Raw genomic sequence first — 25,140 nt, 5'->3', positions numbered from 1 at the left:
ATACATGACAAATGATATACAGGTGAAATGTTATCATGATAGAGAGAGAGAAGCAGCAAAATGTTACAAAATGTCACAAAACTCTTACAAGCAGCAAAGTGTCTAAAAACAATTTTTAGATCTAAGTAAAGGATGCTTGTCTTGACTTTTCTATACGTAGGGAAACTTTCATAATAAAAAGCTATGAAAGGAAAAGCAAAAAGCTGACCTATTTTGATTTTCAAACATATCGTTAATAATAATTAAAGCCAAACTCCGTAACAATGAAAAGCAGAAGCCAACTTGGATTAGGAGGCTTAAAGCCCCCTGTTGCCATTAGATTTATAAATCCCTTCTGCCTAGTAACTTCCAGTAGGCCAAAGGGGGAGAGAGTAGTATTTGCATATATACACAGAGAAGCATGGGCTGTCTTTGGAAGGGTGCAGGGGAAACTGGCAAGTTATAGTGGTTGCCTCTGTGGAAGGAAACCAAGATTGGGGGAAGGTATGGAAAGAAAATTACCTTTCATGAGACAACTCAAATATAATAGTTAAAAATATTCTCCACAAAAATAAAATTCTCAAATCTTACGTGTCAGCATGATCTGTCATCTATTTTATACGACCTGAAAACTAACCCCAGAGAAAAAACACAATCCAGTTTTACTGGTGTATTTTTCATTTTCTAATATTGTCTATAATAACCAAAACATTAATGCTTTTTAAAGCTGAAGTAAAATTTGAGACTTTTAAAAAAGAGAAATATCCATACTATGTCTTCCATAGACATTAAAAAGAATGAGCTAGATACATTTATAAATGGCATATTGATAAGCAAACCAATCAAGGGGCACACAGTATATGTGATATGATTAATTACAAAAAAGAAGTGTGAGTGTGTCTATGCAAAGAAAAAGTTCTTTTCAAACTGAACATGAATAATGGTTACTTACAGAAAGATGTGGAATGATATGGTGGTGGGTATATGCTTTACTTTTTAGTTTCTATACTTCTATACTATTTACTTTGTTATTAATGAGGGCACATATCTGTAATAAAAAGCTAATAAGATATCTAAATCTAAAAACAAAGCTAGTCTTCCAATCTCCAACCTCCGGTACATGTGGGATCTTCTTCCCAACCGGTTTCCTCAACCAACCTTCATCACCTTGTCATCTGCTAAAGTCCTTCTTTTTGTTTGTTTTGGTTTTGCTTTTTGGTACAGGGGATTTATTCAGTGGTGTTTACAGGGAGTGGAGGGGTGCTTTACCACTGAGTTACATCCCCAGCCCTTTTGTAATATTTCTCATTTTGAGATAGGGTCTTAGTTCCCAGGCTGGCCTTGAACTTGTGATCTTCCTGCCTTAGCTTTCAGAGTAGTTGGAATTACAGGGATGTGTCACCACATCTGGCTTAGTGTTATGACTTGCATATGAAGTGTACTCCCCAAATTCCTGTGTTAATGTAGGAATGTCTGGAGATGAAATGATTGGATTGTGAGAGTTGGAACTTCATCAGTTCATCTCAGTTTGAAGAGAGGAGGTGGTAACTGCAGGCAGGTGAGGTGTGGCTAGAGGAGATGGGTCACTGGGGGTGTGCCCTGGAATGGTTCATCTGTCCTGTAGCCCCTACCTCCTGCTCTGTCTCTCTGCTTCCCAGCTGCCATAAGGTGAGCAGCAGCCCTCCACCATACATTTACATCATAATGTTGCACCTCATCTTGAGCCCAGACCAATGGATTTGGATGACCATGGACTAAACCTCTGAAACTGTGAGCCAAAATAAACTTTTTCCTCCCTAAGTTGTTCTCATCAGGTGTTTGCTCATAGCAACACAAAGTCAACACACTTGGTAAAGTCATTCTCAAAGAACATGTTGTGTAGAACTCTCCCTGTACCTGATTGTAATAATCTGTCCAAAGTTCAGGTCAAAGTTGTTAACTTGAGCGATGAAAATAGCAGCCAAAGCTTCATAGAGGGCGGTCCCGTCCATGTTAATGGTGGCCCCCACAGGGAGCACGAATCTGGTGATGCGTTTGTCCACACCATTGTTCTCTTCCAGGCACTTGAAGGTGATGGGCAGGGTGGCAGAACTGAGAACAGGACAAAGAGCATGTCAGCTGAGGGTTCTGGTACTTCTGAGTAAGTCTGTGTTTGGTCTTTTGGACAGACAGTTCCTTCCTCTCCCATGTCCTAACTTAAAGGGAACTAAGTCAGCACTTGTGTAAATAAGGGAGAGAGGTTAGGAACAGTGTGGCCCCTCATGGGATCACTTGGCAGCTCTCCTGCTTCTGGGTTCCTCTGCGATATCACTTCTGATTATCCCCCATCCCAGCAGCCTGGGCCAGGTCATTCTGCCATTTCTCTCTTAGGCAGATGTCAGCTGGAGAAGGGGATGACTATAAAGAGGAAAGGAAAGTTGACTTCCATTTTGTCCCCCCCAAAGTATATATAGCTAGCTAGTCCCTGAATCCCAAATGGATACGATCAGCATCGGAGGTGAAAGGGCCTATTTCTTGTTCCTGAAGTTTAAAACTCAGAACAAAATGCCTCCACCTGCCTGCGACCCGAGGGGCCCAGGTTCAAGGTAAAGTTTCAGACACATTTTCTCAGAGGGGTAAGCCATGCACCTTGAAGAGGTTCCCAGAGCTGTGATGAGTGCCTGCAGCAACCCTCCAATGAAAACCCAAGGGTTCTTCCGGGTGACCAGGAAGTAGAGGAGAGGCAGGACGATGACGGCATGAATGAGCAGGCCGACGATGACGGTCACCGTATACATGGCCAGCTGCCCCCCGATCACCCCCATGTCTTCCATCTCCACAATCTTCCCTGCGATCAGGAAGAGGATACCCAGGGGGGCGTACCTGTGGGGAAGCGACACAAGACACCTGGAAGTCTAGTTTCCAACAAGTGGTGAGACAGAGGGAAAGAGGGTGGATTTCCAAACTTTTCTTCCAGGATGCTATTAGGACTTTGTAGAAAGTGAGTTTCCTTCTTTTCTTTTTTAGTTATAAATTCCCCCGAATATTGCTGAATCAGTCTTTCCTCTCACTTAGAATTGTTCAACATTTCTCCTTATACTGTACCTGGTCTTCAGATGCCACCCCCTCCCCTTGCCCCCAACCTCTGCTAAGTGCCAGGACTGCCACAACCCACTGTACTTAGATCCAGACTTTGAAGCATTTTTCACATCATAATCCGCACCCCAAAGTAAGGCAAGAGTCACACAATACCATGCTGGTGTTTCAGATTTGCCTTCAGCCCTTTATTCCAGGGCATTGATGATTTTTTTTTTCCAAATTTACATGCTACTTAGAATATTACTTAAGATTTTTCTTCAAATCATCTTTTTACTTAAGTAAACTTAAGAGAAAATTTTGTGTTATAGTGCAAATGGCAAAAAACTAGTACCATAAATAGGAGATCATTAAATAATTTCAGAACTATTAAAATTAATAAGGTGTATGTATGTACCACCACAATCAGCTTATAGGTGTTCTGAGTAAGTAACTATTACCCACAGGCTGTTACTGCCATTTGTGAGCTTTCCGCTGCAGACGATGAGAGAAAAAAACAACTGACCACAAAATGACTTGTGGCACTGAAATAACCCTGGTTGCTCAAAGGCCCCACTGCCTGGTTTCCAACTCCCTTTGTATGATGTAAACTCACGTTACTAAAAACAGAGACGCCAATCACCCTTAAGGAGAAAGGTCTGCTGGGAACTGCGGAAGACTTATTGCAAACTGAAAAGCACAATGCTTCTTTCAAATGTCCTTTAAAAATACAGGCCAGGAAATCACAAGAGTACCTGTTTTCAGAAATGCAATAACTCAATGTTGAATGTGTAGTCAAACATACAGCTAGAAAAACTGCATGTGAGGTTCATTCAGTGACCTTGAAAGGGCTTCTTTCATACAAGAGGTGAAAGGTGGAGGCATTTTAATAATATGAAGATAAATGTCCACTTTCAGCCCTGCCAGGATTTCAAAGGAGCCTTCCAATCGGAGGCTCCTGTGGAGACCACATTCTGATCCCTCTTTGTGCACAAGTTCATATCTATCTTGTGCAAACTTCTAAAAAGTGGATTTCTCTGAGCATTGGTGGTATTAAAGACAAAGGACATTTTTAATCATGTTGGTGAGCGAGTGCTTTTCTTAGCAAATAGATGCCTTCCTGCCTCAGGTGCTAAGGAGGAGTCTAGATGTTAAAAATACAGGATAAAAGATAAGCAGCCTCCACATGAGGCCTAAACCAAGCAAAGATTCCCTCCCTGCTGGGCAAAGTTTACTTCCCGAGGTCAATGTTCCATTTTGGAATCAGTCTTTCCTTTTGTCTTCTGCTCTTGGATTCATTAAAGGAAGTCTTGTTATTGTGTCCTAGTGTCCCATGATTCTTCCCGAGTCCTTCTACACATTGCGGCAGAGCTGACGTGTATGTTTCTTGAGGCTCAAATAGAGAGAGAAGTCCTCAATTTTTCTGATGTTCTGGGGCCTCTGTGTGCCCTTCCCTCTACTGGGACTGCTCTTCTCCTGCCACCGTGTGACTGTTTTCTCCAGGTCATCCATGTCTTAGAAAACAGTGCCACCTCAGAAGCCTTTCTATACCCTCCAAGGCAATTTCATGCCTTCTCCCGGTCACCTGCTGTCTTATGTAAGTTTTTCACAGCACTTGTGACTAAAGCATATGGTTAATTTATTTGCATATTTGTTGTTTGTCTCTCTTAAAAGCATGACAAGATCCAGGCAATCCTCCTAGGTTCTCTTCATTGCTGTATCCACAATGCCTGGCATTCCATGCTTGTAATATATAGATACTCAATAAATATGTCTGAAATGAATGAATGAGTAGATGGAAAGTGAGGAATGAGGAATTGGATTCCATAAGCACTAGGATACAAAGAAATTAACACCTTTTGAAAACAAGGAAGTAAACTTATTAAGAGAGACTTGCAGATAGGTTTTAGGCCTCTATGGGCCCAGAAATGCATTACTTTTCTTGTGCTTATCAGAGTGAGATCAATTGCAATTGGCCATCTGGCCTGGTAGCATCTTCTGCAGTACAGAACACATGTTGATGGCAATAAGCATCTTGTATATAGCTTTACAGCAAAGGGAAATACATACCACATTATCACTGCTACCAATCTCATGATGGCTTCGTTAAGAGAATCAAAGAAGTCTCTCAGGGCTTGCCCCTGTTCCTTCATGTTTCCAATCACAAAACCGAAACACATGGAGAAGACAACTAGCCCCAGGGCATTGACCCCATTCACAGATCCTGGAACTGGGACCATCTCCTCTGTGATCCGGGAAAGGGTCTCCATGGCCTCTGACACATTGTTTATCACGGCACTCACAAGGCTTTCGTTGGACGGAATGGGCACTTTAAAGCTTCTCTTCTCATAGTTGGTTTTAAACTTAAAAAATAAAAAAAAACACAACACGAATTAAAAGAGATTTTCATTTTTTAATGATTTGCTGTTGTTCAAATTTTCTATGATGATATAAATTGCTTTATTTTAAGAACATAATGTTATAGAAAGTATCTGATTATCTATCCATCTATTTATTCATCCATCCATCTATCACCTCTATGTGGCAAACCCCTATTCCTCAACACACATGGCACATGTGCACACAAACAAATACACATAAATCACAACACACACTCAAATACATAAAAAATCATGACAGAGAAGAGATAACTGGGTAAATAAATAGTTGAACCAAACACACACATGTGCTTTTGCTTTCTTCTGACACCCTAATAAAAAGACAATAATGGGATTTTTTAAAAGCCATAAAACTCAAATATTCACAATAGTCCTTTTACTTCCTGTGGGGATCGTGCTATGGGACCATGAACAAATCACCTAACACCTTTTCTCTCCTATTCCATAGCTGTCAAACAGGGATAACTGTGCTGGTTCTACCTCACAGGGCTGTTGCAATGGTCAAATGAATCATAACATGAGAACATTTTGTAAATTTTAAAGAACTAGGCTAAGGTTGGCTCAGTGACAAAGCCTTTCAGGAATTAGACTCAGCTGGGGATTTCAGTGGACATTAAAAATGAAAAATCTAAAAACACCACTGTTTAAATAATTCCTGATATTATCAGTTCTTAAGAAGAGGTGCCTGGTGAATAGTTGGTGTCGTAATCTTCCAGTCTGGGTCTCCAAGTTCATGGTGGTATTTCTCTTCTAACTCAAGCGATGGCCTTTCCTGATAGCTTCAACATAAATGTGCCAAGCGGGAGATGCTGACAACTTTGCGGTGGCCACATGAAACAATGAAGCCCAACCTTCTATGGTATTAATGAGAGTGAGATTCCTGGCCTTGACAGTGATGGTAGCAAAGCATCAGTAAGAGTAATAACACATGAATGTTGACTGGATCTAGAGCCTAGGGGAAGCGTGGCCAGACAGGAAGTGCTTGGCCATTTCTTTGTCAAAAGTACGTGGGAGACTTTCTGGTCCATTGGGAAACCATTATTCCCCAAAAAGGACATGGCTGCTGTCAATTCTGGGGATGCATCCCTGAACAACCAGTGGTACTGCTGGGAGTTTCAAGCAACAAAGGACATCCTGTTCTAGCCAACTCTCAAATATCTTCACACTGTTGGGTGCTTATGCATTTTACAGATTGTCCATGGTAGATTTTCAATTCTGATCAGCTTTTTCTATGATTCCAACTCTTTCTCCTTAGACACAGTTTGCAGCCTACTCAGAAACTGTGACCTCATTTGCATTCTGGTCTAAGCCAAATAGATCTGGGGAGATATATTTGCTTCCCCTTCAAAATCCTGTAAATGCAATTCCAAACCAAATACAATAAATGTTCATGAATCAGCACTTTTCCCATCTGAAAGATCTGGAAATCAGCATTTTGATATCACCCAGTGCCAGCTGACTAACTAGAATAGTCAGCTCCGTGGTGCTAGGGTTGGCTGGTTGTATTGAAAGGGGTTTGTTATTTATGGTTATAGTTGCTTTTGAACAAAGAAAGTTGGATTTTTGGCCTCTCTCTATTTTTTTTTTTAAAGGAAGGATTCTGTTGAAAATTTGCAAGTGTGTGCATGCATGACCTATTAAAAATAGTCTCGATAAAAATTTTAAAAGGGAAAAAACAAAGGGGAACTTAAATGTGTAAAACTTAGTTCTCCCTGAGGTCAGGGTTTTGTTTTGCTGGTTTTATAGATCCCAAGCAGAAAGGTTAGGGAATTACAACAGAGGTGAATCGACACCATCTGGAGAAGTGTTTGCAACTATTATTTAATCCAGAATGTCTGTTTCCCTTTTCATATTTTGAGCAACAAAGCTTTTATACTCAAGTGAGCTTAAAATGAGCTTTTCTGATTTTCATTCCCTAGTAGTAAAATGTATCAATATCTACAATGCAGAAGACTAAGAGTTGCTTGGATGTGAGGCTAGAAGGAACAGAATCTCACTACAGCCTTCAGGTAGGTGTCTGATCACCTTAAATACTGCTTTTTTAGGAAACAGAATGGAATATCAGGAAGATAAGATAATTGTTGTCACCACAATGGATCTGAATTCTGTGTCTGCCGTTTATTACCTGTGGGAACTGGTGAATGTTATACAACCCCCCCTCCCCTCCGTTGTTATAAATGAGTGGCCTCTTCAGTAAAAGGAAGACAGAGATGCTCACCATATTTTCGTGAGGGCTAAATATAACATTAGTACTTGGCATACAGCAGGCATTCAAAAAATGATACCAGTCCTTTCTGATATGGTTCTGTTTTAGAATCCCTAAGGCCTTTAGTAGTGATAAACAGTCCAATGATTTTCAAATCAAACCCAGAAACTACAGTAGTCTCTTTAATCTTTAAAGCAAGTTATTAATGCAGTTTATATTGGAGTTTGCTTGCTTCATGGACTTTCACATATGGGAGATGTGGGACAGGGAAAGGAAAGGGGCCACTTGATTAGCCCTCTTAACAATAATAAGGACTCAAAGTGCTATCTGTGTGTAGACACACAGTGCTCGGTAAATGGCAAGACTTCAAATACAAGGTAAGAACCATTTCTTGGCCCAGATTTTCTAGAAAACACTGGTGCTTTCCATCTGGTTGGCAAGAGAAATTTTCTTATTATGGAGAAATGAGGTTTGGGGAATAGAGGGTCCCACTTGGTATGGTATGACAAAGAGGAATTTCAAGGGTGAATTAGTGGCTATAGAGTGTTTACCTGTTTAAAGCAGGCTTCCACCAGATTTGGAGGGAACATATTCCTGCAAAGAAAATAGCAAGCAATTGAAAAATTTCCCATAGTAAGTTTGCTCCTTAGATAGTTTCATTGTGTTGAAAGTAGAGATTTCATTGAACCATGCAGCAAATGAAGAAAGAGAAATTTTGGTGAATTTTATGACTTGAAATGAAGCATATGGTTATCCCTAAGAGTGGCCCATGTAATTCATATTTTTCAGAAAGTACCACATTCACCTTGACTGTCAGCTATTGGGGTTCTTTGTTCAGCCACTATGCCATCAAAACCCTGCTCCAAGGGAGAATCAAAATGAGAATGGAAAACCTTTAATCATTAGCAGCATCACTGACTGAGGTATTATTTAGTAGTGGTTATTTGGGTTATTGTTCCATGTGTCTAGCTCTGAATCCAAAGTTCATGGTTGGACTGTGAAATTTTGTTCTCCAAAAAATCCTCTCAAAGGCTATTGGGGGATGGAACATTGGCAATGAATCCCTGGAGGCTCTTTGGTGGTCAATGGAAGATGGTGCACAAAATTCGAACTTGAGGCTTATGTGGCAGGGTTTGTCACTTTCTCAGAGACTGTCAGAGCAGTTGTTTGAGTTCACTGTCAGGGAGGGGCAACATTCTGGATACCCAGTGTGACACTGGACAAGGCATGGCACCCATTTGTGTCCTAGCTGACTCATCTGTTAAAGAGAAGATTAGATTAGACCCTCATTGGCAGGAAACATGACCTAGGCAGTTAGATGGGCTCAAAATTCCAAAACTTGGGGCTGGGGTTGTAGCTCAGTGGTAGAGTACTTGCCTAGCATGTGTGAGGCACTGGGTTCAATTCTCAGCACCACATATAAATAAATAAATAAATAAATAAAGGTCCATTGACAACTTAAAAAAAAAAGGATCCAGAAGTTGTATGTATCACAGCCCTACATTGGGTTATAAACTTGTTTCCTTTTCCTTCATATCTATGCTCCTTGTATTTGCTTCTATAACCTTGATAGAAGTTTGTGTAGAGGAGATGCCATGATAAAGGCTCAAGCCAAGTGACTGGGTGGAGGCTGGATATTCATACACTTGTCACTAAGGCAAAAGGGGCCAGGAATTCACAGTGCTCTGATGGACCAACCATATTGGGGATTGCAAGAGCCAACTCTTCAAATCAGGGTAGAAATTACAGGAAAAGAGAGTGTGATGAAATACCTCTGATCCAAACTACCTGAGGTCAAGTTCATGGAAACACAGTGAAAAGCTTTAATTAACTTTATGAACTAAATAAAAACATAGTTACTGGTTTGAAATAATATTATAGGGTGGCTTGTTAATTTCTGATCATTGTGATTAACTCCCTGAAAAGGGCTTTCAAGAATGGGCCTCAAGGGCTGGCAGGGCTTACATATAGATGGTGCCAAGTTACCCACAGTGGGAATTGGGGGGTGCTGCTTAGGAGACCCTCATTCCCCAAATCTCTTTTGGACTCTAGCTGCCATAGACCTGCTCCTTGAGATGACATACAAAATCAATCCCTTGGGGGAGCTTCCTTCAGATGATCAAAGGGAGTCCTTCAGAGTGTGTATCTAGGACAGGCAACCTAGCCACTGCGCAGGTGAGTTGTGAAGAAGGGAAGAGAAGGTTAGGTTTGGGGAACAGAGTTTGGATGAGGCTACTTGGTGGGGGAATGCAAAGCAGATGGGGGATGTCGAGGCCTCTGCTGGGAAGTCATCCATCTGCCCTTCCAGACCCATTCTCTATTCTTCTCTGTGCCACTGGGCCGTGGCATAATGATTCTTTAGCCTTCTGGTTGCCCACTGGGTGTGTCTAGTGGAATCACTGGTAGGTCACAGGGTAGAGAGAGAAAGTGGCCCATGTATATGTTCTCCCAGCTCTCTCTTTGATGGGTTTGGTGGCAGCTCCTTTCCTTCAAATAAGCTAGAGCTTCGATCCGAGGCCCCTGTCCCAGGGCTACAGCCTTTTCTGGGTTCCAGTAACAGCTCCCTTCCTTTGTCTATTCATAGCCAGGATGGTAACAAAGCAGCTTCCTACTATCAGTCCTCTGGTGCCCAGCATCCCTTGGAGGTTCCCTTAACCCTGCTTGTACTTTGCAAACCCTCTTTAATGGTCCTTTTGAGTATAGTGTATGCTTCTTGCTAGGACCTGACTGATCACAGGGCAGGTGTACATGAGAGAAAGCAGGAATGCACTAGGATCAACCTCTGGCTTTTACCTTTCTGTGAAAGGTGAACTATTACCAAGTCTGCTTTGAGTATTAGCTAAGACTTGCTTGTAATCAGCTACCCTTTAATGTTTTATTATTGATCTGCCAAATTCTTTCTTCATAAATAGTACAAGAGGAAAAACTTGGGAAGGCAGTGACCAGACAATCTCTAAAGTCCCTTCTGGAACTATATTGTAATGTATAATAAACAATGAAACAGATCACTAGTTCTAAGTTAGAAGTCCAATGATTAGCCTAAAAACCAGCCTGAAAGAATAAGACTTCTGGAAAGTAAATTACTAACATTCCAAGGTGAACTTCACAGTGGAGAGAACTTAGTGATAAGATTCTGAATCCTAAAAGCAGGACTCTCAAAATCTATCCCTTCTCCCTACTCATCTTACATCTTTTATATGAGCTCAAAAATTAGATTCTTAGTTCAGTTTCTGTTAAAAAAAGAAGTAAAGACGTGTGTTTTGTTCCAGGCTTGGTAAGGCTGGTTCAGTAAGACACCTCTCTCAGGGTTTGATTCTCTTCCCCAAATAAGGGAGGCTAGTGGTCAGCATATACCCCAAAGGATGGGCCTGCAAGGACGTACCTGATTAGATCCAGGAAGGCATCTGCAGCGGTCACTTGTACAATTTTGCCTTCTCTGTGCATGTTTTCCTTTGTGCCCTTCCCAGGGTGGATGATGATGACAATGATTATGCCAATCACCACAGCAATGATGGTGGTCGTCATGTAATAGACTACAGCTCGCATGCCCATCTTCCCTGATGCCTTACTATCTAGGGCCGCCATTCCTGGGGAAGGCAAACAGAAGGAGAATTTCAGGAGTCAGATGAAGGAATTCTGCAGTGGAAGACAATGGAAACCGCATTTCCTTCTGTACTCCCCTTCACTCGTCCCACCCGGCAGTGTGTGATAGGAGAACTTGGCCCCACATTGAATCAGAGGATCCCAAAAAGGGAAGGGAAAAGCCGTACGATGGCTGAATATCAGTGAACATGTGATCACCCATTTTCTGCCCCAAGAGTTGATTCCACTTGGCCAAATAAGACCTGCTCTGATGGTTTGAAAGTGCAAGTCATTTCTTCCCCTGGTTACTACTGGTTGAGGAGCCTACAGGAGGAGTTGTGAGTAGTGTGTGTGTACGTATACAGAAATAATAATAAAAAAATTTCCAGTAGGATAATCTAAATTTACTTCAATTTCAAGTATGTGGTGATTTACAGTGACTAACTGCCATTAGATTCTTTCCAAAGAGTGACTATTTTATTAATGCTTTGGGGGAGTATATATTTTATATGGTGTATTTTATGTAACACTGAAGTTATTATTCCCATCACCTGTAGATCTATCTTCAATTTGCATTTTAGGTAAACACTTGTCCTAAAGTCAAAATTCTCATCCAGTTTCTCTCCTGGTTCATCTCATCTCATCAAATCAAAAAAAAAATTATTTTGGTGGCATTCTTCACATTCCTGCCCTGTTTTCCTCTCCTTGCCCCAGAAGGTCTAGGATACGTCATTGTGAGTTAAAATACCCCTTCCCCTCATTTTCAAGACATCTTCAGAGTCAACTTGAGAGAAATTTTCATCTTGCTAAAAAAGAGGCATGACTTTGAAGGTGGCCGGGTAGCACTAGCTAGTAGGACACAAATCAGTGCTTTTTGGGCTGGAAAATAGTTGGAAAGGACACAAAATTCTCAAAAGACTAAATCATCTCTAATATGGGCTCTTCCATATCATTTGCTGCTTCCTTACTTTTCTTCTTTCTTTATCCTCCCCGATTCCTCTGTAACACTAAAATCCTATTATATCCTATTCCAATTAGAATTCATCAGACTCTAGGAAATAAAATGTGTAGGTTTAAATTTTTTTTTAAAAAAAGACTATTTTCTTTACTATTTATAATGATGTTTCCATAATATATTCAAGATTATTTTAAATGCATTTAAATGACAGATATCAGATTCTAATGTTGGTTCAATATTTAGGTAGTGACCATGTCCACATAAACATACTTAGAACAATGTGAAGCATTAAAACAAACAAACAAACGAACAAACAAAAAAATATCCACGATGGCCAGGTAACTGGTTGGGTTTGTCAAAAAATGATACTGAAGATATAAAGGTAAAAAAAAATGAAGCCATGACTTTCAATTTACAATTCCATTTGTATTCAAGTCATACAATCTGTAATCTTCATAATAAGCATATACTTAGTATCTGGTATGTTCTTATTTTTAACAACAACCTATATAGCAGATTTTTTTTTTTTTAAAAATTAAGCCTAAGACTAAGGTTTTAGAATCAAGTTTAATGGAGTAGAAACTTGAACTCAGAGTTTATGTAACTAAATTTACTGAATGTTCTGCTTCTGAGAAAACCAATTACAGCTCCCACAAATGAGGAGGCCAACTTGGCTTTAGTGTATGAACATAACCTCCTTTGTCCTTGCCCACTTTCTTGAAACCCAGGGCTAAGTGTCTAGTTATTGAGATGGCACCACTTCAGTAATGAACTACATTATAAATGGGCTAATCTGTTCTCAGCTGAGGTGTCCCCTCCCATCACTTCCATTCTCAGATCTGAATCCTTTGAAAAGATCTTGACTTTCTGTGCTTATGATGATTTATCCTTCCCATGATTGCCTGAACCAGTCACCACTGAAGCCTGCAATTCTTCTGGCTCTTTCCCTCCTGACCCAGGAGTGGTGGAAGCACATTAGGCCGGATATCTCTGCTAGGAGGTACTGGGCCACAGTTTTCTTCCTCTGAGATGCTTTCCTTCCCTCCTCCCATTCTGTGACACTGCTCCGTACTCATGCCAGCTCTTCTCTGACGCTCCTGTCACTAGTTTTGACCTATAGCTATCAGAGACAATGCTAAATGATCAAGAGGGCACTGGGGAACAAAGTGGGAGACAAAGAGGTTCCATCTCCCCCCAACTCCCTGGGGAGACAGACAGGGAAAGTTATCCCAGTATCCACAGCTGTTGGGCTATCAACTCTAGGAAATAAAATGTGTAGGCTTTACATTTTTTAAAAAATGAAAACCAATACTGAAGTATTTTCTCCATACTTTCTATCCTGAAAAAGCTGAAGACAACCAGCACAAGACATTCTCTTAGCCATGAGCACAGAAGGAGAACCAAGAGTAACTTGAGAGGCCTCATCTACTTCAGCATGTTTGTCTTTTCTTTCTGAAAGAGAATAAGACCACAGTGGCTATTGTTTTAGCTAAGGAAGAGCAGCGGTGGGTATCTCCATGAAGGTCTTTGTCCTAAAGGGGGCTGAGTCCCACACAGGATACTTGCACACCTTTGCTCCTGGGGTACTCCAGCTTGTAAAACTAAAAAGACCATCAGGAACAGGGCCATACATCATCAGCAGGGATGCAAGGGCCTTAATACTGGGGAACCAGGAAAGTGGAGAAAAAACTCTGGAAGAGGAAACCCCAAGTGAGCTTCCTTTCCCTTACCTGAACTCCCTTTCCCCCAACCTTGTGAAATATGAGAGACTAAGCTTAGTGCCAGAAACTAAGCACATGTCAGAGGGTCTGGAGGCAAGGTTAAAGTACTAAATCACTTTGTAGAAAAGGGAATTTGGGAAAGAATGCCCTAAATGTTTGCAAAGGAGAAAGTTTGCATTGAGCCTTGTCACTTACTTTAAAATATATGGGAGAAAAGGGCACTGGGGCGATGGGGAGACAGGAAACCACTTGGGTATGGGGTATTTGTGGGAGTGTGTTACAACAACCATGCATTCATACATTCATCTAAGTGTGTATTTGAGAAACACATTCCAGAGAGAGCAGTAAAGATAGGGATCTTGACTTGTCTCTCTCTCTCTTTTTTTTTTTTTTTCATTGGGTTTGGGCTTAGCCCCATTCAAGACATCATGGCATCTTTATTATGAAAACAACCTGCCATTGGAATCAAGACCTTCGTGAGACCCAAGAAATTCTATATTGTGCGATTGCCACAAGTACCATGATGGCTCTTGCAGTCACTACAATGTGTTTGCATGTTTTGTGTTAACCAAAAGTTAATTCAAAATACACAAAACATACAAACACATTGTATATTTTTGTATACTTGCTGGTCCACTGACTCACCAAGTTTTGTGTGTGATGGTACATGTTCATTCGATTCAATGACAATTCTATAATGCAGATGTTATTGTTATTATTTTACAGGTGAAGAAACAAGAGGTGATAGAAGCTAAGTAAACTTCCCAGTGCTGCACAGTTAATAAACAACAGTGGCAGGATCCAAACCCAATGTCCAAGAGTATCCTTACCACTTTAATTCTTAAGGATAAGCAAGGAGCCACCATATTGTACTTGCTTGTTATCCATGCTGACTCTCTTAGCCTTCTGACACTGCATTCAATGTTGAGATGAGCCACTTGGCTTGAGGAAAATTTTACGGAAGGTTGTCATTGTGGAAAGCCTCTGTCCAGTTCTTCCGCATTCCCTAAACATACCTGAAGGCTGAGCTGAGGAATGCTGGCCACTAGAAGGACTAGCTAGAGATCTGAAATATTAGCACAAACTCTTCACCATTCCAGAACATGCATGTTGTAATAGAGGGTGGAGGGCCATGGATTCTTGCTGGCTGTGAGCACTTGAGTCTTATTTTCCTTTTTTGGAAATCTGCCCATCGATAACCAGTCATCAAGCAAGGAACCAATTCTGCAAACCTATGATATGTTCACCAATGAGTTAAGCCTTGAAAGGAGACTGAACAGGCTTTCTAGAATGTACAAGATCAAAACTTTGCTTCAAAGACTTAAATAGTTTAGGCAGCAGTCACTTGGAAGATACAGAAAAGAAAGAGAATTCTTTGAAACGATGATGCAATTATGTTTTTGTCTTTGAAGACAGTCTTTGGGTGATCAGTTTAGCACAACAAATATGCACCGAATTCATGGGATTTTGTTTTCTTTTTTGAGGGGAAGGGAATGAATATGTATGTGGAGCTCTGTAAATCTGTATTGTAAATTAGATTCCTTTTGGTATAATATTTGATATGACTTCTTGGATAAGTGAAATATGTATTCAGCCAAATATTAAAGGGTAAAGTAAATAATTCCAAGTTACTAAGGTTCTGCCATTTGCATGGATTTCATTCTCTCATCTGTTGAAATATTTATGTCTTATAAATTAACGTGTTTCAGTCTGCCTCCTCCTATCCCAACCCCAACACCGTCAGCACCAATTCCTGTCTCTGGTTTGGAAACGTGGAATCTAAAGCGGCAGACTTCTGTTTTGAATTGTCTTTCCACTGATCCTCATGACATTCCATTGTTCTTCCAAGGCCCCTGGATAAGGCCCAGAAAAGAACAGAAAGGGATAATGGCAACTGCTGATGCAAGAAGATTGTTCTGCTTCAGTTTTTATTTTATTTTAGATGTACTCCTCCTCCACAATGCAGTTCTCAAACATCATCTAATGAAAGCCGCCTGTTCTCAGCCCTCCTAGAATTTCAAGATGGGCACACTTACAACCCGGATGAGCTCTAACATGTACCGTATTCATGTGAATACAAGGTGATTTTTTAAATAGGAAAATGAAACTCTAAATCTACAATATACTTCATAATGACAGATTTACAAATAGGTCCCTAAGTCCTACGCAGCTGCCTCCTGCTGGATTTTGGGCACATTGTCACCCCAGAAGGGGAGGGAGCTAGGGGCTAGAAAACTCCCAGAGGAAAGGCAAGAGAGTGAGAACTTTACTTCTTAAGGACAAGCAAGGAGACACCGCAAGCGTTTTTTGTTAATATATATAGTTTTTCTGAACTACAATATTTTCTTCAACCCCTCTGTAGAATAACCAGTAAGAAATTAAAAAGTTCTGTGATTCCATGGGTTCCAGAACCAAAGGCGAATACTTAAAAGTGAAATTCCTTATTGTTGGTAAAGAATAACTGTACAGAATCACTGTACTACAACTTTGAATTACAGTTCCTGAGCAGGTAACAGCCTCAGAACTTAATTAATGTATTTATTTTTAAAATATATTTTTTTTAGTTGTCAATAGACCTTTATTTTATTTATTTATAAGTGGTGCTGAGAATAGAACCCAGTGCCTCACACATGTTAGGTAAGCACTCTGCCACTGAGCCACAACCCTCAGAACTTATTTAAAAGACAATATTCTAAAGACTTAAGGCCAATCTAAGGCTAAGAAAATGAAGATGCTGATCTCTGTACCTGGACAGAAATCACATCTGGACAGAAATTGTATGAACACTGTAACAAGGGGGAAAGTTTTAGAAAAGTTTCACTTTTTGGGATTTTGAGAATTTTTAGAAGCACATTCCTTTAACTTAATTAATTTTTTTTTTAAATAGCTCAGGGATTAAGAGTGTAGGCTGTGGCGTTAGAATACCTGGATTCCACTTTTGGCTTTGGTACCGTATGGCCTCTCTAAGCCTCAGTTCTCATCTGTGCTATGGGAATAATAAAAGCTCCCTCATAGGCATTAAAAAGGGGCTTCTGTATGGTGCTTGGACCATGGTAAGCTTTTGGCAAATCTTAGCTATTATTACTAATTAAGCAGATAAATAATAACCATGCTGCTCACCAAGTATTATTTCACCTCTCTCAGCCTCTGTTTATCATCTAGAAAGAAGCTAATCATACCTAGGTGGCAAGATTAAACATAACTAAACACTGTACAAAGGAGACCCTGGATAATGACAGTCACAGTAAGTCTATGTTTTCCTCTACTAGAACTTAGTGCCAAGAGAGCAGAACCATCTGTTTTCTTCATTGCTGTACCTCAGAGAACAAAACCAAGGAAGCATTAGAACAGCGCTGGCACCCAGGAAGCGCCTCTAGTTATTTGTTGATGAAACAGTTGTTGTTGTGCTGGGTAGAGGCCACACACACTTATTTTTTTTAAACACTTAGATTGGGTTACTATACAGATTATAAGAACTAAAGCTGCTTTTGCTAAAATACTCTGAAATTTAGATTCTTCCATTTTGATTCATCTTCCCTCAATGAATCTAAAATAATGAGGTTCATTCTATCTGGAACAATGAGAGATATACCTTGTGGGGAAAAATAGACCAAGTACACATGGCCTCATCTGGAACTTCATTTCTGGACCTGGGAGGTCATTACTGCAAGGTGTCCCCAGGCAGGCCAGGAGGGTCAGGATGCTGGCAGACCTCTACTCTGCAACACCCAGACCCCCGTCCAACTGGCCCTTTGTCTTCCCTCTCCCACTCTTAAATTTTCTAACATATTTGATAACATATTTCTGATATCCTCTGCTAACAAATTTCACTCTTTCAAATGAACCTATGGAAGTAATTGCTATTATTCCATCTGTCCATATGTTCAGAAGAATGAGTGAATAAACAAAAAAGTAAAAAGGAAAGAAGGGAATGGCACAGAGGAGTTAGGGCTATATAAGTGCTTACTGTGCATGTCATGAAATCAGTTTAGTGAATCATGACTAGTATTTTTATTCACTAATGAAAAGGTTATAATAGAAAATACCAGAGTGTGTCACATTTGATAAAGTACTATTTTATTAAAACATTTTTTCAGCCCTCTGGTATATGCATATATGTACCAGGTCACAGTGCAAAATGTTTTTATTATTGTAGGTGCAGGTTTGCAACACTGGTATATACTCCCATTCTGATAATAGCTCAGGCTTTAAAAAGAAGCTATGAGCTATGGTCTTCCCTTCTCATCATTTTCACGTCCTGTGTCCTTGGGCTGTCCACCAGACCCAAGAACTCATTTCATCTCACTGGGGAAGGCCAAGAAAATGAAGGTGCTTAGCACTGGTACCTGGTCAATTCATCTGGACAGAAATCTTAGAGGGGAAACAAGGGGGAAAGCTTTAGAAAAGTTTTACTTCATGGAATTTTGAGAAAAGAAGGCAATTTACTTTTATCAGTGTTTCCTAGTGAAGAATTAAATCATCTTCACAAAGAGCTGAGAAAGATCTTCTAGCATTCACAGTCAATTAAATCACACGTATTTTCACATGGGTATTCACGTGGGCCAAAGTTTTTCTGACATATGTTCATAATATCATAGAACTTGCCATTTCATTTACCTAGAACACCACTCAGCTTTATAAGATTGAATGCCACGAAAATGACAAGGGAAAGTCTGTCATGAACTTGCCACTTGTGACGGCGTATGATTTGTCAGGCAAACGGATTTTTAAAATTTGACCCTTAAAACTTGTCAACAAGTCTTTTTCTTCGAGCTCCAGTGTTCCCTAGGAAAATGAAGTGCAGAAAAGCAAAAAGAGAAACATTCTCCTTTTTGAAAGATTGTATAAATGGAAAAAAAAATCAGTGGAGCAGACAATATTATTAGTGGCAGAAAAAGTCAAATAAATCACTTTTACCCTCAGTCTGGTAGGGCTAAGCAGACAATTCCTTTTCTCTGGCTACAGCTGTCCTTTGAGAATGAACTCCCACATAAGGAAGCACCGAGGGGAAACTGAGGCCCAACTTCCATCACTGCTACCTCTAATGTCCAAGAGTGTCCAACGCCCTTTGGCTTAACCTTTGGAGAGGAGACTGCCTGTCCTGGCCATCCAGCAGTGGTGGCCTCTGAGTCTGAGGTTTTGCTTCCCTCTGCACTAGTCTGGAACATTCAGTGGACTTTCAGGCTCACACAGCCCTGTGATGGTCTTGTCATTTGGCTCGCCAGGGAGCCCACCGCAGGGACTTCCTCTCAGTCTCAAGCAAGGTCGCCAGAAACTCTCAGAAGGGGCAACCCTGAAATTCTCTCCTCAGAGGCCCACAGCTGCCGGCGCGAGACCCACGGGGAGTGATTTAGATACCCATTTACCCTTCACATTAGCCCATCCTTCGCTCACAGTATTGGAATGTGCGGCACAATATGCTTTTTTGAAGAGGAACCAGAGAGTAATTCATCTTCTTTATGTGTGCTAAGCAGAGCAAGAGGGAGAGGCGAGCGGGACCCACGATGAGCTGGGGAGTAATGATTAGTAACAGCTGACAGCCTCAGACCAAGACCCTTTCTTTGGTTACCTCATTGTAACAGCCGAGCACAAAGGAATGACTGTCCTCTTGCCAAGACTTAGAAACCCAGGACCACAGAAAACAGCAGCAAAAAGAAAAGTGTGTGTTGGGCAGTGGGGACAATGGGCTGGCCAAAGCGACTCTTGGTCGTACCTGTAAAGCTGGCTTTGCAAAGAAACCTCTGTCCTGCAGGAACAGGCACCTCCCTGCCAGGGTGGGCCATCCACGGGCACCATTAACTAGGAGTGTTAGCATTAGTGGGGAAAAGTAGGTGAATTCACTAACAGAAAGAGCCCGCAGAGAGCAGTGAATTACTCTGGTTTAATGAGAGGAAGTTCTGTGAGGCAAGAGCCCCAGCCCCCCCTGCCTTTTTACCCCAAAAGAATCAACCAACCACTGGATGAATAGTTTGCAATTTCCAAAAAAGCCGTCTTTACTTTGGATTGTGTTTCCCGCAATGCGAAAGGCCTCCCTGGGTGACTTTCTTAGGAAGATGGTCAAGACAGCACGTTTCCTAGCTGGCAGGGTGCGGAGTGGCCACGACAGATTCCACAACTGGGCTCCGCTTGTCGAAAGTCAACCAAAGGGCGTCTGGAGCTGACTGTAGAGCATGTCCGGCTCCCAGGGGGGCCCTTTCTTCCCACGAAGGGCCTGTCCCTCACAGAAGAATAGGGATTGGAACGAAAGCCTCAGAGAAGTTGAAAGCAACATATGGATGCTGAAGACCAATTGGACCTGGCCCCGCTTCCAAAAGAACAGCTGAAGCGAGTGTGACTCCAGGCCCAGCACTGAGGCCGGGAGGCAGTGGACTCCTGGGCCAAAGGAACTGAACACCCCTGGTGAATGGTTTTCTGCCACCCCTCCTCTCCCCCATCCCCATGCCTCGACATGGACAGAGCCTGGAACCAGAACCCAACCTGAGCACTCTGAACTGGACTGAGGCTAAGGGTGTGACTCAAGACTGAAGTCTTGATTTTTCAAAAAGAAGTATTTTTTATAAAAAAAAAAAATAAAAGAAACAACTAGAGAACACAACATGTTCACCTTATCTATTTTCTAAATTAAATCCAGAGATGTGAATCTTATCTACTTTATAAAGAATATATTTTTAATAAAATTCAGGTCCACGTTTTGGCCAGCTAGGATATAGTTTGTGCCAAATTAAATCTTTAGGGATAGAGTTGAGGGATGAGGAGAGGACAAAGAGAAGACTGTGGAGATAAGAGAGTAGAGAATGACGGGAGGAGAAAGAGAAAGAGAGACTGAAAAGCAGAGAAATTTGGGTGGAAGAAAAGTTCAGTCGGGGCTTTCCTTGTAGTATATTTCTTGGGCTGTGGCCTACAAACATCTCCTTTTAGCTCTGATTAGTTTTCTCAGCATTTAAAAAGCGCATCAATTGTTCTTATCTAATCTATAAAGGAATAGTCACACCCAGGGAGTCAGAGATTATATTCTCCCAGCTACCTGAGCCAAACAATAGAGCAGTATCATTTCACAGAGTGGGAAAAAAAAAATTGCCCTAAACTATGGAACTGATTGGCTTGCCTCATCTCTGCCTTGTGTGTAGTAGAACATTTTCTCCTTGGAACAGGAAAAGCTACATTTTTGCCCCCTGGTCCAAGGGCAACAATGGAATTAAATTATTCCTGATAATCCACAGGTAGTGGCCGATACTTTGAAAACATTCTTCCATCTATATAAGGGAGCTGTTTTTGCATATTCTACTTAAAAAAAATTAAACAAACAATGTGCCTGATTTCTTTTGCTTCTCAGATTTATATTTAATCTTTTTTCAAAGGGGTATTTAGGAATTCCCAAAAATTCTACAAAAAAAAAAAAAATTGTGTATAGTCACTTACATCCAATTTCACATATCTTGAATAGACTTCAGGGATCTAGGAGTGTGTCCAAAGAAAAGATGTGGAAGTGACATTTGATGGATTTGAGACTGTGATATTGCATGGGATGGGTTGGTAAAATGGTTCTTTAACATGGGATCCAGGAGTAGGCAGTCAATGTTTGGATGATGAGGTAGTCACCAATGTTTGGAATAAGCACAACTAGTGGACGGGTATACTTGAATAAAATATGCTCACACTAAATGATTTTAAAAGAGGAAAGAGAGAACTGGGGCCATCACTGTTAAAAGGAATATTGATAAGATATTTATAAACAAGGTAAATGGAAACAGGGTGCAAAACATGAATTTTAAATGAACGATTCAAAGGGCTATAATGAAGTGAGTTAGTGAGGTGTTGAAGTTATATGAAGGATAACTTCTTCTAAATGTGACTATTAATTGCTTCTACAACTAAAAATTTTCACTTATTCATGCATTTGTTCAACATTTATTAAGGCCCTCTGAGTGGTCTGGCAAAAGGACATGATAATTAACACATACAAGATACAGCCATCCTTCCATATTTTCAGGGAATACAGATCTGCAGATCTCAAGGCCCTCATATAAAAGGACACAGTATTTGCATGTAACTTATGCACATTTTCCTGCATATTTTGTTTTCTATAGATTATGTACAATATGCAATACAATGTAAGTACAGTGTAATTAGTTGTTATATTGTAGTGTTTAGGGAATAGCAACAAGGAGAAAAAGGTCTGCACATATTCAGTACAGACTAAATTCATTTTGTTCCCTGAATATTTTGGGTCTGTAGTTGGTTGAATCTGAAAATATGGAATCTGCAGTTACAGAGGGCTATTTATTACAACCAATAAGACTTAAAAAGTATAGTTGTGAAACTGTCCTGAGCAAATACAACACATAAAATTTTCTAGCTGAGAGGTTTGGGATGAAATTGGGAAACAAACTGGGAAATCTGTTGGTATGTACTGCAAAGAAATGGTTATAATCACAGTGAACTCCAGAGATTGCTTGGTTTGAACCCTGGCTTACTGGCTTATTAGCTGTGACTGGTCAAGATATGTAACCTCTCAGTGTATTGGTAAATAGGGTTGTTCTCAAAATTAAATAAATTGATATATGTGATGCCTTAGAATAATAGCTGGCACATGATGTCAGTGATGTTTTATTTTTTTTTAAAAAAACGTCTTTAGCTCTGAAGGCTCCTTGGAACAACACTGTAAAATGTGAGAACTTAGTAAAATTAGAGTCTATCGCCAGGCACTATACTAAGTGCATTATCTCTTTTGATCTTCCCAAATAACTTCCCAAGGTGGGGACTAACAATGGTCAACTTTCCTTCACAAACTAGGAGACAAGGAGGTTCAATCCTTCCTTCATGATTACACAGCTAGTAAGTGGCACTGTTGACATCTAAACTCTTTTATCTTTTATCTTTCTGATTCTAGAAACTGCAAATCACTACACTATTGCTTTGGAGATTCTTTGCAAAATAAATAATTTCCACTGGGCTTGTATCAACCTTTGGTCTGCATTTGATCCACCCTAATGGGAAACTGTGACAAAAATCTATTTAAATTCATATTTGAAAGGATATCATGATATCACACATATCATAGTAAAAAGGATGACATATGTAGTAAAACAAGGCAATGATGATAAGTGGCTATTGTCACAGCATGGGGACCTCTGCACTGGAGTCAGCCTGACATCACAACATGGTGGCTTTATTCAGAAGGTGATACACTAATGGATCTCCTCAATGGAAGAAGAGGAAAGAGAGCAAACTCGACCATGTGTAATTACATATTGCAAAGACCTTGGTAATTCCTAGACCTCCCTGGCCGCTTGGTGAACCTGCAGCATCTCCTTCTTTCCCCAATCTGCGTGAAGTCTCAGTTACCAAATTTTCTCTAAGTCCATCCATGATGGTGCTCACAAACTGCTAGGTTAGCTCTTCATCACTGGGCAGCTATCATTAAAACAAACAAACAAACAAACAAACAAAGAACAACAACAAAACAAAACCCAAACTAAAAAGTGCTTAGAAAAACCCTGTAATCTCGTTCCTTATAGCCCATTTCCCTTGAGATAAATTTTTGTTTCTGGAGAAAACCAAGGAAAGCCTGGTCCACATTCCCAGGTAGACTTTGGTCCTCTTTTCCTCTGACTACATGCACATTCTTTCTCCAACAGGTCCTTATGTGTCATCACTTCCAGACGCTCCTTGATCTGTCATGCCTCCACTGCCTCCCACATGCCCTCCTGCTCTGGCCCAGACCTTCTTTTGCTCAGCTTCATTTCCTGCTCAGGCTTACCCTATTCTTCCAAGCAACTCAGACTACTCAGTATTCCCTAGATGTGCCTCTAGTTTTCCTGTCTCTGCATCTTTGTTTCCAAGGCTTCCTCTGCGCTTGTCCTCATTTCCTGTAGAAACCCTACTGCTGGTCCAGCCCCTGAATTCCCACAGCACATTCTTTGTGGTTCTTGGCTTCAGAGTCTGCTTTGTTTCATAGTCATGTGCGTACCTGTCGGACTCTCTCGGTTTTAAATTTCAACTCCTTGAGGCTAGAGACCCGCAAGGTCCCTTTGTGTCTTTATTGCCAGCCCTGGTTAGCACATTGCCTGCCCCAAACAGGAGTCCAATAAATGTATCTTGGATTAGAGTCAACACCCTCTTAGTAGCTACTCTGCCTTGTCAAAGTCTCTCCTGAATAGGCTCGGAACTAAACAAATTATTCCCAACACAGCGTGACTGGTGCAGACTACAGTGAACTATTAATATTTCTAGCGAGGAAGCATACGGCTATATTCATTCTTTTTCAGCCTGCAGTTCCTACTGTTGGTTCATATTAAGCTTTTAGTCCCATGAACTGCTGCCAAGCTCCGTTGCTCTCCATCCTGTAGTTGCGCAACTGCCTTTTGAATCTAAAAGCAGACATGTACATTTATTCCCTGCTCAACTTTGTCTTGTTGGTTTCCATCCAGCATTGCAGCCTATTGGAGTCATTTTGATTGTAATCACAGGCACATGTAGTGAAAACCATCCTTTTTGGGGCTTATGTCATCTGAAAACACTCATAGATGCTTTCTGTGCCACTGAGTTGTTGATAAAAATATGGAACAGGACAGGTTTGTTTTTTTTTTTTAAAAGTACACCCAGGGTACTTCCCCAATAGTCATAGAACCTTAAATACTTTCTAGGTCTGAACGTTCAGCCTCTTTTAAATCTACTTTACTATTTTTATGAGACCCTATTTTATTGTCCAAGGTATTAGGAAGGCTCAAACATTTTCAGAATAACCAAAACAAATTGTATCAGGAATTCCTTAGCCAAAAAGTTATTATAGGAAGAGTATTTTTGAAATCCAAAAAAAGATTCCTTATAGTACATGGAGCTATTACAAGAATGATTCTGTAGAATACCACAGAACTGACTTTGCAACTCCAGGAAATAAAGTCTCTTTTCCCAAAAGAACCAGTAATATAACAAAAATACGTGTTCTACAACTGACATTTTAGAAATATTCAATAATTGCTAGCAGGTAAAATAAAAATTGTCACCGATCATAGAATGAATCTGCAGTCAGGATGATTATTTTGTCATTTTAAGATGGAAGAGTACACGTGATCTGAGTTGCAGTACCAATCTTCTCAAACATTTACAGCTTCAGATGTAAACCTCACATTACTGTAGTTAGCTAATAACTGAGGAGTGACCATGTGCCATGTGCCAGGTTCTGCTCCAGGCTAGTAAACCACGCAGCATTGCCTTTAACTGGCACTCAATTATTTTTAT

At 40.6% G+C, this 25,140-nt stretch overlaps 1 protein-coding gene across 3 annotated transcripts in view; it reads right to left on the bottom strand.

Moving 5' to 3' along the window:
- The window catches only part of Slc1a3 (solute carrier family 1 member 3), a 78,344-nt gene that overhangs the window by 6,304 nt on the left and 46,900 nt on the right, over nt 1–25,140 (bottom strand). For all 3 annotated transcript variants that reach the window (XM_027936231.2, XM_071612667.1, XM_071612668.1), the window contains 5 exons: nt 11,021–11,225; nt 8,190–8,232; nt 5,104–5,396; nt 2,608–2,841; nt 1,876–2,070 (listed from right to left, as the gene is read on the bottom strand). In XM_027936231.2, the coding sequence (XP_027792032.1) occupies nt 1,876–2,070; nt 2,608–2,841; nt 5,104–5,396; nt 8,190–8,232; nt 11,021–11,225 (970 nt within the window). The remainder of the gene's footprint in view (nt 1–1,875; nt 2,071–2,607; nt 2,842–5,103; nt 5,397–8,189; nt 8,233–11,020; nt 11,226–25,140) is intronic.

This window comes from Marmota flaviventris, chromosome 5, assembly GCF_047511675.1.
Source record: "Marmota flaviventris isolate mMarFla1 chromosome 5, mMarFla1.hap1, whole genome shotgun sequence".
NCBI classification, from domain to species: domain Eukaryota; kingdom Metazoa; phylum Chordata; class Mammalia; order Rodentia; family Sciuridae; genus Marmota; species Marmota flaviventris.
This window is presented reverse-complemented; position numbering and strand designations above follow the sequence as displayed.